General features: G+C 40.8%; 1 protein-coding gene across 4 annotated transcripts in view; it reads right to left on the bottom strand.

Moving 5' to 3' along the window:
- Positions 1 to 11,799, bottom strand: part of EIF4ENIF1 (eukaryotic translation initiation factor 4E nuclear import factor 1) — a 29,653-nt gene extending 17,854 nt beyond the window's left edge. For 2 of the 4 annotated variants that reach the window (XM_060250345.1, XM_060250347.1), the window contains exons 1-7: positions 11,589 to 11,706; positions 9,568 to 9,693; positions 7,587 to 7,660; positions 5,327 to 5,454; positions 3,759 to 4,045; positions 2,368 to 2,569; positions 1,367 to 1,536 (exon numbers count right to left, since the gene is read on the bottom strand). In XM_060250345.1, the coding sequence (XP_060106328.1) occupies positions 1,367 to 1,536; positions 2,368 to 2,569; positions 3,759 to 4,045; positions 5,327 to 5,454; positions 7,587 to 7,660; positions 9,568 to 9,666 (960 nt within the window). In that variant the 5' untranslated portion in view covers positions 9,667 to 9,693; positions 11,589 to 11,706. Of the gene's footprint in view, positions 1 to 1,366; positions 1,543 to 2,367; positions 2,570 to 3,758; positions 4,046 to 5,326; positions 5,455 to 7,586; positions 7,661 to 9,567; positions 9,694 to 11,588 lie in introns of all 4 variants that reach the window. The other 2 variants (XM_060250344.1, XM_060250346.1) reach the window with 2 other exon arrangements.
- Between the last annotated feature and the right edge of the window lie 1,661 nt (positions 11,800 to 13,460).

Raw genomic sequence — 13,460 nt, 5'->3', positions numbered from 1 at the left:
TTGCATTTAATCATTTTACTCTTAAATTACCTTGATAAGGCAGGTAAACCGCAGGTAATACAAAGACTCAGAAGCCATAAAGGCAACTGACCATGGTTTACCTCAGTCAGCACAATTATAGATCGACGCAGTAGAGCTGCATGATAGAGCAGCCTTCCACACAGATCTCATTGGTTTGGGGTTAGTGTTCAGGATGCTTGTCTTGGGACTGTGCAACTCACTGGGGCAGAATGGCTTTGCACTTAAAAATCTGAGTTGCATTATCAATTCATGTGTGACAAACAGTTTAATAGTCCCATGTTCTTGAAGACATTTGGAATTCTTATTTTACAACTTCCCCTTTTGAGGCAAAAGCAAAGATTTAAAGTTAGCATTAAGATTGACATAATTGCTGTTCATAGGGATCAGGCCACAGTAGAAGTGAAAGCAGTACTAGATCTCTCAGTACAGTGAAGTGTAGCTGTAGAAGGCTCATAGTATAAGAAAAACAGAAGAAACTCAATGGCTGTAATGCTAGATTGATCTGAATCTACAGAGTTCAGAAATCATTACAGATTTACCAAAACTAAACAACTTGTCAGTCAGAACTAGCTGTTGTTCCATTTATGTCTAAACTACAGTTATCCTGAGATACTCAGGTTCAACTTAAATTTTAAACAAGTCTGAATCCAACACACAAACTGCAAAGTTAGTCAACTCAGTAACTACTTTAACTGGTGCAAGAAGGATACATTTTCAATACAAGTGAATAGAGCTCTGCCCATCATATTTTATTCTAAAGCAATCCCACTTCTGCACAATGTCTGCAATTCCTTTTATTCTTACCTAAGCAGCTAAGCATCAATAATGTTGTGCTAAAATTACCTGCAAATTGAACACAGATGTAAAACATACCAACACAAAGCCAAACAAATCATGGACTTCCATGACATTTGAGTCCAATACCTGCATTTTCTATAGTACCACCCCATTCTTTTCAACTTGCTAAATACAGTCAAAAGGAAAGGCATACTATATAGTTGCTATAGGTTGCTACAGGTATTTCAGGAACATAACCAGGATTTTACTTTTGAAATTAAGCCCATTTACAAAGATAACTACATTGAGTACAGAAAAATCTCAGCTCAGCTCATTATTTCTTCAACCACATGCCTGAAAAGCATCAAGTTTTACAGTATGTGGTTCAGTGTCATATGCGGCTTCTAAAGAAAAATGTGTAGTAGAACTTCTCCCCATGCACAAAGATCGAATGTGAGTGATCCTCATAATTATCAGAACAGACAAGCATGTTCAAGCATGCCATATGGATATTGATGCTCTAGTACACAATGGTGCCCATTTTAGGGGAGACTGTTGTAACACTTACTGAAGCCAAGCCTGGAACACTCTTATCCAGGTTGAAGAACTCGTTGAAATCAAACTCTCCAGGAGCTGGCTCTGCCAACACTGCTTCTCTTGGGACTTCCTGATCTGTTGTTATCTCCTGGCCCATAACACCCTGCGCTTCTTCTTCATCTGCTACTCCACCATTGCATTCTACAGCTTGGAAAAATAAAACATAGTCATGAGTTTTCAGAAGTAGCCCAAGCCACTATGTTTCACCTTCTGGGACTCAGCTTGTTATGTTTACAAGTACTATATAATTAGTTCACACACAGTGCCTTCAAAAGGACAACTAACAAACTGCATTAATTTAGTGATAAATTTTGAAGAGCAAAAGCTCTTGATGACACCCTATCTCTGTAACCTTGCAGTCATGCCCCAATAAGAAAAAATAATGAACTTTCAATATTTTTTTTTAAATCCCCCCTAACATAATTCCTCCTGAGTGACCAGTCAACCAAGCATTACAGTTACAGACAGTATTGCCTTCCTCCTGTCTGACGCTCATTCTGATGTTTCATCTAAGATTGCCCGTTTCTGTTATGCTGCTCAGTTGGAAAGGAGGGAAATTGAGAATGTTAATCTTGGTTATGAGTTTTAACAATATGTGTAATAGTAGGAGTCAGGAATTTTGTGTAAGAGGTGATGGGTTTGTTTTTATGATTTTGTTTTTGTTTGTATTAAGCTGGTCGGATGACCGTGAATAAAGTACTACTACTACTACTATACCCAGGTGGAGCACATAGATGCAAAACCCAAATACAATCTAAATGTGTCAGTTTCCGAAAATTACAGCACCAATACTTTGCTTCCACATAGTGACTAAGTTACATGGCCAAAGTCAAACCACTCTTGCAATACTGATCTACCTTATGAAACCATGAAATGCTGCATTTTGTAAAGGTCTAGTGACGAACTCACATACAGTGACTGCTCTTGCTGGACAGCTTAGCTCCAGCTCATCAACATTTCAGTGTGAAATACCTTCCTTCAGAGAGGTTGTACGCCGCCTGGCTCGCTTTCTTCCTTTGTGTTCTTCCTCTAGAATTTTATCATCAAAGCCTGTCAACTCAATGGTTTCTGACTGACTTGTGGGGCCAGCAGAGAACCATTCTGGCTCCTCTTCCGTGTAAGAGTCATTCCTTCGACGTTCCCCAAAGACACGCTTGTTGTCCCCAAATTCCCTCTGAAGAAAAATGGAATAGGAAAGAACAACATGAAGCTTATAATTCTTTGTAAGCAAGATGTTAAACATGACAAGATCTGCAAGATGAACATCTAGGGGGATGCATTTCCAAAGAGACAGAATGTATAAATCCTCACAAAGAATGGAAGGAGAACATTCCAAAATGTATATACCTCACAGAACGTATATACACCTATCAAAGAGATTTATAATATTTACTTTTTCTAGTACCTTACAGTGTCAGATGTTCAGATTAGCATCTGGGAATTTCATTAACAGTATTCTATATATTGTCCTAACATGGGTGGTCCAGGCTAGCTTTATCTTATCAGCTATCAGAAGTTAAGCAGGGTTGGCTTGATTACTACTTGGATTGGAGACCATCATGAACGTCTGGGTTGCCACACAGAGGCAATGACAAACCACCTCTGTTCATCTCTTGCCTTGAAAACCATACAAAGTTGCCATAAGTGCGCTTCCACCACCATTCTATCATAGCCTATGTTGACCACAAGTCTAATTCAGCATTCCTTCTCCAGCTAAATGCCCCTAAACAATAAACAGAGCAAAATGTTGGGATTAGGGATAGACACAAACTTGGAAAATGGAGGTTCATGGTGTCTCACAAATCACAAACCTCCATGAACCTTTCTGTTTAATGAACCACTTTGAGTGATTTCTGATGCAGTGTAGTTTACAAAAGCCATCTCAAGGGTTTCAAACACAAACAACACAAACCTCCCAAAGCCACCTGGAATATTCGTGGGAGCAGGATGGCACAAACCAATGTTCACCATGAATTTTGGTTCACAATTTAGTGTGTGCCCATCCCTAGTTGGGATCAAGCCAACAGAGAGTCACCTATGCTTTTAGACTAACTTTTGTAACTGATGCTTTGCAAATGAAAGTTTTTAAATTAAGTCTCATTTAGGGGACATTAGTACATCCCAAGAGAGAATCCGGCTTTTAAAAGTATGCATAAAGTAACCTTTTCCAGTCAATTCAACTGTACTGCAGTTTTCATGCAGCACATGACCCACCTCATTTAAAACTATGAACCACATAAATTGCTTGCACAACTGTAGGAGCCTGCCTGATAATTTGCCATCTCTGCCTGAAGGAAAGCTGTCTACCACAGATATGAAACAGACACCAAGTTCCAGTTAACCTTCTCAGATCAAGTACTGACCCTGAAACGCTTCTCTTTGTACTCCCTGTCACGGTCTCTGTCTCTTGCATCTCTTGAGTCCTTCTCGTTACCTCGGTGGTCTTTATCAAAGTTCCGGGCAGAAATTATTCTCCCACTGCCAATCCTGCGGCCCCCAATGACACGAACACAGTCATTCTCCTTTTCCAGTGGGCTCCCAGCTCGGCGTGAGCCTACAGCAGCAGTGACATGGCAACCCCCTCCAAAGCTTCGCCTCTGTGGACTTAGCACCACGTCCAAGTCATCTTCTTTTACCCGCTCCCTAGGATCTAGAGATTTGAAAAGAGTTTTAGCTGTTCTGCATGCTGACAACAGTTTAGTAAGCTCAAGAAAACAAGAACTTCTTTCAACTACAAGATTTTCCCACTTATTTTTAATTAATACTAATGCAAATATGCATCTGAGTTGCAGATAGGGCCACACTGGAGATTTAACTGATACAATCAGGAGCAAGAATGTGGTGAGGAAGGCATATGCTTGCTTCAAAGACAGGATAATTTATATACTTCAGAATTCACCAGACCTCACTTAATCCCTGTACTGCTACTTGGAAATGTTATTTAGGTTGTTTTTGTTATTTCTATTTGTATTCGTTATAATTATTCTTGTTCAAATAAGTTGGTAGTTCTCATTGGTTTCAGATGAAACCATTTCTGCCTTAATTTCCACCACCCACTGTGTGTGCATTGGGGGGGGGGTGTTGTTTAACCCTTTACACAACAGCTTCCCTGCTAAAGTTCAGACAATGGAGACAGAGGAGAAAGGGTTCTAGCTTTTCAAGCCACTATGATTTTCCCTTGTAAAGCAGACATATGAAGGAACAGTGATGCTTCCTCTACCCTTCTTACTATAAATGATTGATATGGGTGTGGCCTATTTAAACAGAAATGCCAAGGGGAATTAACAGTGCTAGGCTCATTCACTTCTGCATCCTTCTGTTCCAATTTAACAACCTACTTTTTGGTAGCCATTCAACAGAAAGTAACAGCACAGCAGAAATATATAAAAGAGTGTCTATCACCCTTCACCCACATACTCTAGCTCTACAGAAAGATCTACTCCCCACTTCTGCTTCACACATGAAAGGACAGACTGGACCCTGAGTCCAGGCTGCTTTTAGTCTAGAGATCAAAGATAATCAGTGGTCTTGAGAGATCCTTGTATTTTTATGCTGCTGATAGAGATGTCCCGCATGCACTATACACACAGGAACGTCAGAGATAACCCATCAGTCAAGGATGTATCTGCTGCCCTACTCTCTCCAAGCAGCCATGAAGTAGAAACAAGACTAATAAGGAAACAAACAAAACAGAATTCAGCTACAGACTCTGTGGTACTACCAGAAAGATAGCCGGATCTAGTTTAGTTGATTCAGATCTAAAAAGCAATTTTTGTAATTGTGACTTATTCTTCTGCGGTTATATGACAGGACACATTCGGGATGTACTATCCTTGAACACCTTAAGACATGAAAGTTTTCTATCACATAATGAGGCAATATTGCCACAATGTAGATTCCCAGGTTCCAAGGACCTTTGTGATACACTCACCTACTATCCTGCGCATAAGCAAAGTCCGGTCTGCATCAGAGTCTTTTTTAAGACCTTCCACTGGTGAAGTCCTCCCAGAATTTGGATACAGTGATGCATGCCATTTTTCAGGGTCCCAGACACCATCACTGCAGAGTTGCAAATATCATTTTACTATTTTAGAACTCTATACATTACCATTTCTATAACCAATTGTAATAGGCAACTGTTTAGTCATCTTGTATAATGACCACTTTCTATTACTTTTATACTAGTAGTAAGACACTGAGTTGACGGGCTCTGAGCCTAATACACAATTTGTATCCCATAACAAGTTGCTCCCTTAGTCAGTCAAATCTTCAATTTAGGACAATATATAAACACCTTACCATATCATGTCTACATTTGAAATACATAAGGCTACTTGTGAAGGCTCCACTTTCTCAAATGAAGAACTATGTCTAGAGATGGGCAACTCTATCCACCAAAGGACCAACTATGAAACCTGGACATCCATTGGAGGTATGCAATAAACACAAGTGCAGAAGTTTCCAAATGCAACTGAAATAAATGTAATCCATCAGAGATGTACAAGATGACGGACATCTGACCTCTAGCTCATCTAGCTAAGGGAAAGCTTATTAATCCTATGGAGAATAAACAAGGGCAAGCTTAAACATCCTATTTCAAGATGGACTTACTATGAAGATTCTAGTATTTCATTCTTCCAGATGCTCTTTGGGAAAAAGGGTACAATATGAATCTAGCATTAAAGAGTACTTGGTCAATGTCACCCTGCAAGCTTCATGACAGACCTTAGTCCAGTAATCTAATCACTATACCGCAATGCTATACATATGCAAAACAAATCAACCTGAGGGTTGACTTTTGCTTGCTCCAGTACATTTCTTCTATCCCGAGAAAGTCTAGGTAGCAGCATACGGATTTAATCTTCTCATTAATCTTTCAGTGCACAATAACAGCACAACTCAAATGGTACACATATCCAACAGCATAGCTTGTGGAGAACACCAATGTGGTAGTGGCTGCTGCTGTAGCCAGGTCAGAAAACCTAAAGTAGTACAATCCCCTGTAACTGGTTTCAAAACTTCAGTCCTTTGTCTAAGACACACCTCTCTGAGGAATTCTTTCTCATGACTGTGTCTGGGAAGATAAGAACCCAAGTTTAATGAAGACCAGTTATATTGCCAGAGCTTGTTCTTTGAGGATATTAGGCCAAAATGCCTAAGATGCACCTTACCACAGAAACCTTAGATGATGCACTTCGGCTAGCTCTGATAGCATGAATGCTGCATACGCCAACAAATTAAAATCTCCAACTCATTTTCTAGTTTATAGATTTACTATCCAAAGCCAAAGCAATCTCTGCCACTTCAGGACTGTATTAAAGTTGACAAGCTCAACTTTTCATTTCCGTGGACCAATGGAAAATGGGTCCCATTGGAAAATGGGCTTGAAGTAAGAAATATGGAGTGATGGAGGAATTGGAATTAGTCACCACTGACCCTTTAAGTTCTGAGACACAAATGCCTTATCCAGAACACTTTTATTCAAGAGAACCTTATCTCGGGACTATCACCACCTCCTCCATTATGGCTTACTCTATTTATGTTCTGGTACAGCTGGATCTCCTAGACAAAGCAAGATTCATATCCTTCACTCAACGCAAGACTAATATTCTTTAGCATAAGCTTTACTGTTCAGCCTTCACAGATCACCTACTATTCCCTGTTCTGTAGTTATATTACAGATAAAATTATTGTAGAGCACTTCAGATGTGAAGTTATTTAAAATATGTATTCTACTCACTAGGCAAACTGTCCAGCAGTAGATACCACTAAAGCAATTTGATTTTATCTCTTCAATAAAAACCAGTTGAAACTAGCCAAGCTTAAGACACAATTATCCCCTATTATAACCCCAAAATTTGTGGCAATTTCAAGTTCTATATATTTTAGAAGCAATTTGCATATCTGATGGCCATTAGACAGATGACAAGCTAGAGACCAAAAGCATCCAATATGTTTATATTTGCAGACTCGTAGGTATCCAGACACGCTGTATAATACTGTTTATATATATTGGTGTAGATACAGCTACGGTGTCGTATTGACAGTCAAGATTTTAAAAATAATTATAAACAAGCTTTGACACAAAACCTGCCTTCAGCATAACTTCCAAAATGTTTGTAGGACTAATATTAACAGGATTATACACCTGCAGGAACTGCATATACACATTGTTATTTTAGTAGAAATACCTGTCATATTTTTCAGAAAGACATGATGGCCTCTGTTTAGAATAGGGACGCTCTTTAATGTCCAAGAGTTCTTCCTAAAGAAAAGAGAACAAACATTCTCACATTCCAAATTATGGAATCAGGACTTAACTCTAGATTATATTTCAACTCATGTAATGTGAATAGCAAGAGCATGGTTTGTTTCTCTTCAGGTACCCATTGGGGTCTTAGCCACTGCTGCAGCCTAAAGGACTAAGATGTGGCAAGAATATCCCACACACAAAAATGTTAATTTTTTAATAGACTGTTGGATATGGTTTTATGCAATAAATTGACAATGCTAAGCATACATGCTACAGGGTAGTGGAAAGGGTCTGTTGAGGATTTCAGGAGACCACTCAATGGTCAAATCATTACTTCATATATACCTCCCCAAAGTCCATTTCTTCCCGAGGTTTAATGTTCTGTATTCTAGAATGACTGTTTATATCAGCATGCAATCTAGATTATAACTGAAGGCCTGATATGGATTTTTTTACTTAAAAGCCACTCAGCTTTTCATTCATCCTGCTGTTCAATCCATTACATTTGTAGAGATAAACTCCATTGTTTTTAACTAGGTCTTCAGCCACCTGGATTTACAGTTAAGGTGCCAAGCAAGTCTGTAGGCAGAAACAGACTAAATGGTAGCTGTTAAGATTGCTACCACTATTGTTCAACAGATGAAGACAACACATGTTATCAGCAAGCCTCATTAATCAAAGATAGACAGAAGCATACAACCCAATATTAATATTTTAACCTAGTACTGCATTTTATGTTTAGTGCACCTAGTGTATTTAAGATATGGAACCAATGTAAATGTTTGCTGATTACTTTGATTCCGAATTCTGAACTTGCATTGTAATAAAACTTGACTTGAATCAAAAATAGTTATTTGAACTAATGCCAAAATTGATAAATCTCAGGTGCTATGGTGTCTAGAAATTTCATTGTGGCATACAGTATTTTCAGAAGTGACTTTATTGTACCATCACTTGGCGATTCTCAGCAGTCTTTCATTTAAAATCAAAACATTTCATTGTACAACATAAAATGTGTGTGTGAGAAGTTCTTGTCATTCCTTGTTTATATGTTAGCTTCCCACCATCACTGATTACAGACATATTCATTTCTTATTTACAGTCTATATTGACTCCAATATTTACTCAGAGCTTTTTAAAAATAATCATGAACTTATGAAAAATTGGGAAAAATTAGGTTAGGGTTAGTATTTTCTTCTGATTACAGCGAGGTTTACCCTACTTTTATTGATACTCTAACACTTCCAAGGAAGTGTGTGTGCATGTAAAAACGCATACCTCAAATAAAACTTTACTGATCTTAAAGATGTCACTGGACTCTAACTTTGTTGTACTTCTCATTGCTTTAATAAACTCTGAGCAACTGTGAAAAGCTGCAGATTAGGTTTTGCAGTAGCAATTAAATATTTAGAAAAGTTTAAGATTCAAAGATTCACCATGGGCATTAAAAATGTGGATGGAAAAATTACAGACTATCTAAACATATCCCATATACTGTGACACACTACTTCTGTCCAAATAAACTTTTGTATACCACAGAATTTGTTGTCTACCTTCAACTTTAATTTTTTACTGCTTTTCAGAGGACAAAAATTAAGATAACATGTGCAAATGCACTAAGACAGGATAAAGTGCGATAGTTTGTAGTTTCCTCTCAAGAATTGAGTATATTTGCAATTTTGCTTGTAGAAAACCATGGGAGTCCACACTATGCCCAACTCTCACTCTTCTTGTATGAGAACAGTGAACGCCAACACTCCAAATGTTGAAACTTCAAAGATCTTCTACCTTCTCTACAGTATAAATAATTCTGAGCTTTCGTCTGTAAGGTGCTTTTGTGCAGACTGTCAACAAGTCTATCAACAGACTTTGTCAATTAGCATTTCATACACAGTTATTAAAGAAATATAGCAGCTTACTTTTGTGTAACGATGAGGGAATTTCATTGCACTAATTCTGCTAATTTCGAGCAAAGTATCACCATTCACAGCTTCTGTCAAGGCACTCCGCTTATCCATAATTGCTTGAAGACTAGGAATATGCACCTGACCAAGAAAGTAAGTGAAACATAACATTAACATCTCAGAACCATGCAACAAAGTTTCTCTTCATGTGTTTCTTGCAACACATTTCTATACTACAGTTCATGAAAGAAATTTCTGCAACTAGTCAATCTAGGGGTGGGAAACTTACAGGAATGTTAACATATTAGTATATCCAATTTTAGTACTTCTCAGCTGTAAAGAGAACTTTAAACTCTTTAAATTGGTTTCCAGCTTTGCCTGAAATTTCTTCACACTGCTAGACAACATATGGCCAGGACATATGAAAGACTACTTGCTTCTTTATATTCCTGTTAACCAATCAAGGTCACAGGCCCGGTCACTATACCTCAACTGTTAAACACCCTCCCCTCACTTAGTCGTCTGGAGCCAGACCTCATGTTTCTTTACCAGATAAAGACATTTTTGTAACCCAGGCCTTTTGTTAAGTTGTGAGTTGTGTTATGGTTTATTTATTCTGTCAGTTATTGGTGGCCTTAGTGTTAGTCGCTGGCTATTTAATTTCATTCTAGCATTTTTAAATTATCTCTTGCTTTGTTGCTCTGCTTATGTCTTGCAGCCTCCCTTCTATCTCTTTGCGGAGACTCTTCTTAGTTGGGGGTTCCACTCAAGACAGCAGTTGTTTTCAGTACATAAGCTGCCATTAGAACCTTTGGGCCAACAGAATACAAGCATTCAGACAAACTATTAGACTTTTCCAATGTCTTCTTAGCCAAGAACCAAAGTATAACATGGCATCACAACTACACGAGAAACTCCTCCTGTTCACATTCTTCACCTGCTTTAGTATACTTAAAACAAGATCATTCACATGGCAAACATTTCTTACCTACACATTTAGATTATCTACACAGTGATATGTTAGCTAAAGTAGAATGCCACCTAAATACTAAGGCTGCAGTGGGTGAACATCATTCAGTAGTGCACAATTTGCACTACACTCAGGGCTGGCCCTGCCACTAAGCAAACTAGGCAATTGCCTAGGGTGCTGGCCTTCTGAGGGCACCAAATTGGGTGCTTCCCATGTAACTTGGTGACATTATCGGTGCGGATGGGGGCGCCAGAAGTTAGCCTTGCCTAGGGTGCCAGACACTCCAGGGCCGGCCCTGACTACACCATCCCGTACTCAGAGAATGAGCACAATGTATAGCTCAAGTTACTGCGCCCTTCTGCCTGTACAAATTATGTTTCACAAAGATGACCAAGCAGCGTCTCCTCTATCTCTCCCTTCCCATGTCCAGACACACACCCGTTATTGTGCTGGCAAAACTAAACCGACCGTTTTGAAAGCGACTCATGGCAACAAGGCTTTCCACCGCACCCCCCACCCCGCCAATAAAGTAACCTACTCGTTCCTCCTGCGGCTCACATGAGGCTCTTCCGGGTATCCCAAAAACTAGGGCTACCCGGGAAGCTCCCTCCAGTTCCGAGCGTGGCCTGGAAGGTCTCGTGTACCATCTCAATTCGGCCGCGCGTTCTGGGGGAACGGGGAGATGGGAGGAAAGGAAGGAAGACACGGAAAGGACAGGCAGGCAAGCCTCTCGTACTCTACGAGTTGTCTGACAGGACTGGGGTGGGCGGGTAGGAAGAGAGACGCGCTTTGAACGCTGCCGGCAGACCGTCGCTCGCCACGCTGCACAGGGGCCGAGCATTAACAGCGACCCCACGAGAGGCTAAAGCAAGGGAGGCGCAACCTCCAGCTCCGGGGCCAGGCAGTAGGACTGGGAGAAGAGGGGGACTTCCGGGCCGCACCCCGCCTTGCACCCGAGACAGAGACCCAGCAGGTGACTCAGCGGATCCCGCACCTGACCCAGGCCACGGACCGCCCGCCCCGCGCCCCGGCCGCTTCCGCCCGCCAGGCTCGTTCCTGGACTCACTGTGGAGAAGGCGGGTCCCCGCCGCAGCGCTCGCCGGTCTTCCCGCCCCTTCTCAGCCACGGGGGCCGTCGCTACCCCAGCCCCACTATCCCCTCTCTACGCTGGGCAGGGCTCGGCCCCCCCCCCGGCGGCTCACTCACGCGCCTCCTCTCATTCCCCCTCCCCCGCCGCCTCTCTGTCTCTCTCTCTCTCAGCCGCCGTAACCGGGGCCTTTACTCCCCACCCCTCCCCCCTTTAATAAACATAGCGCATGCGCCAGGCTTGGCTGCTTCTCCCTCCGCCTCCCGCCCGCATGCGCGCGCAGCACAGTTTTCTTCCGCTGTACCGAAGGGGTCGTCCGCGGCATGTGCCTGATTCGACGGACGGTGCTTGTCTAGAGGGCAAATCTTTGAAATCCTTCCTAATCTCCTTTCCGAGATAAAAAAGAATATACACAGTTCAAGTATTTTAAATCTATACAGTAATCGGTGAGAAGGCATACGCGAGGCGCAGAAGGGGCCCTTGAGGCGTTTCATCTAGGCAGCCCCATCGTGGAACTCTGTATCCTGACTCTTCTTGATAGTTATTTGAAGTTAAAACCGAGGTAGTTTGACTATATGCAGGTTTACTCTGAAGTAAGTGCCACTGATTTTGGAGGTCGTGTTCTGAAGAAAGCATGCGTAGAGTTGCGGTTTAATAATCTAATCGGGCACATCTGATAGGACCTAGATCTTGGAGGGTTTACCGTGGGGGACGGATAACCAAAAGATTTTCGAGGGATCCCGCATGTAGTAAAATCATTGGTACTGTTCGCTAACATAATGGGATCTGACAAGAATTACCATCCTGACAATGCAAACAATTACATCCTTCCAGAGCGATAGAAGTGTTAGCTTGATGCGGCAAAAATTAGTGCCGTAAATACTAACAAAAGTTAAATCAGCATAAATATATTTGTGATTTAAACGTCACTTCCTAAAATGCATTATTACCATTGTAGAGGCACCTTTATAAACCAGTTTACAAGGGGAGGGGGGAACCTGCTGTTGTAAATCTTTGTATACCCTTCCAGAGTTTCAGTTGATTTACGGTGCAGTCCTAAACAGATTAAACTCATTCTAAATCCATTGACTTCAGTAAATTTAGAATGATGTAATGCTATTTAGAATTGCACTGTTATAATGTTCTCCGTGTGGCTTTAGGAATTACAGTCATTACTTTAAAGAATCACAGGACTGTAGTAAATTCTTGTAGTGGTAGGATCAAAGGAAAAAAGTCCTGGATTTCCCCCACTTAGGATATTTAATTGTTGCAAGGAACCATGCTGGAAACTATTCTGGTTTGGGGTGGGGGTGATGAGGCCTTCTGCATGTGTTCTTAAAGCTGCAATCTAGCACAGAGTAAATTTTGTTGAACTCAGTGAGACCTAATTCCTAGTAAACTTGCATTGGATTAGGATAAGCATCTCACTGAAATGAGCAAATTCTGTTCTCAGGAAAAACTGGACAGAGCTGCTGAATGTTACTGCATGGTTGCTGAATACTAGAACTGTAAAGATGGGTCAGCTTTTTCAATCCCTATTTCAAAATAGGGGTTATAACATCAATAACTGATTATACATGCAAACTCACAATCTAAGCAATACTGCAGGCTGAAAAATTATATGTCAGAACAATTTAGTTTGGTCTGCAATATTGTAGAAAGTCCCTAAATATGTTCTTATAAACAACCATTACCCTTTGATTTATTTAATGCCTTCTAGTAGTCATGTAGGAAATCAGCCTCTGGATTCCAGCAGTAATTTTCTGTCATTCTTTTCAGTGCCTCTATTTTATGTATGGGGGTCGACCCTGCCCTTTGTTTTCGAAGTTCTGCGCCACCCATCCCAATCCC

This window comes from Heteronotia binoei, chromosome 11 (genome assembly GCF_032191835.1).
Source record: "Heteronotia binoei isolate CCM8104 ecotype False Entrance Well chromosome 11, APGP_CSIRO_Hbin_v1, whole genome shotgun sequence".
In the NCBI taxonomy this organism is placed as follows: domain Eukaryota; kingdom Metazoa; phylum Chordata; class Lepidosauria; order Squamata; family Gekkonidae; genus Heteronotia; species Heteronotia binoei.
The sequence above is the reverse complement of the archived record's forward strand: the minus strand, read 5'-3'. Positions and strand labels throughout refer to the sequence as shown.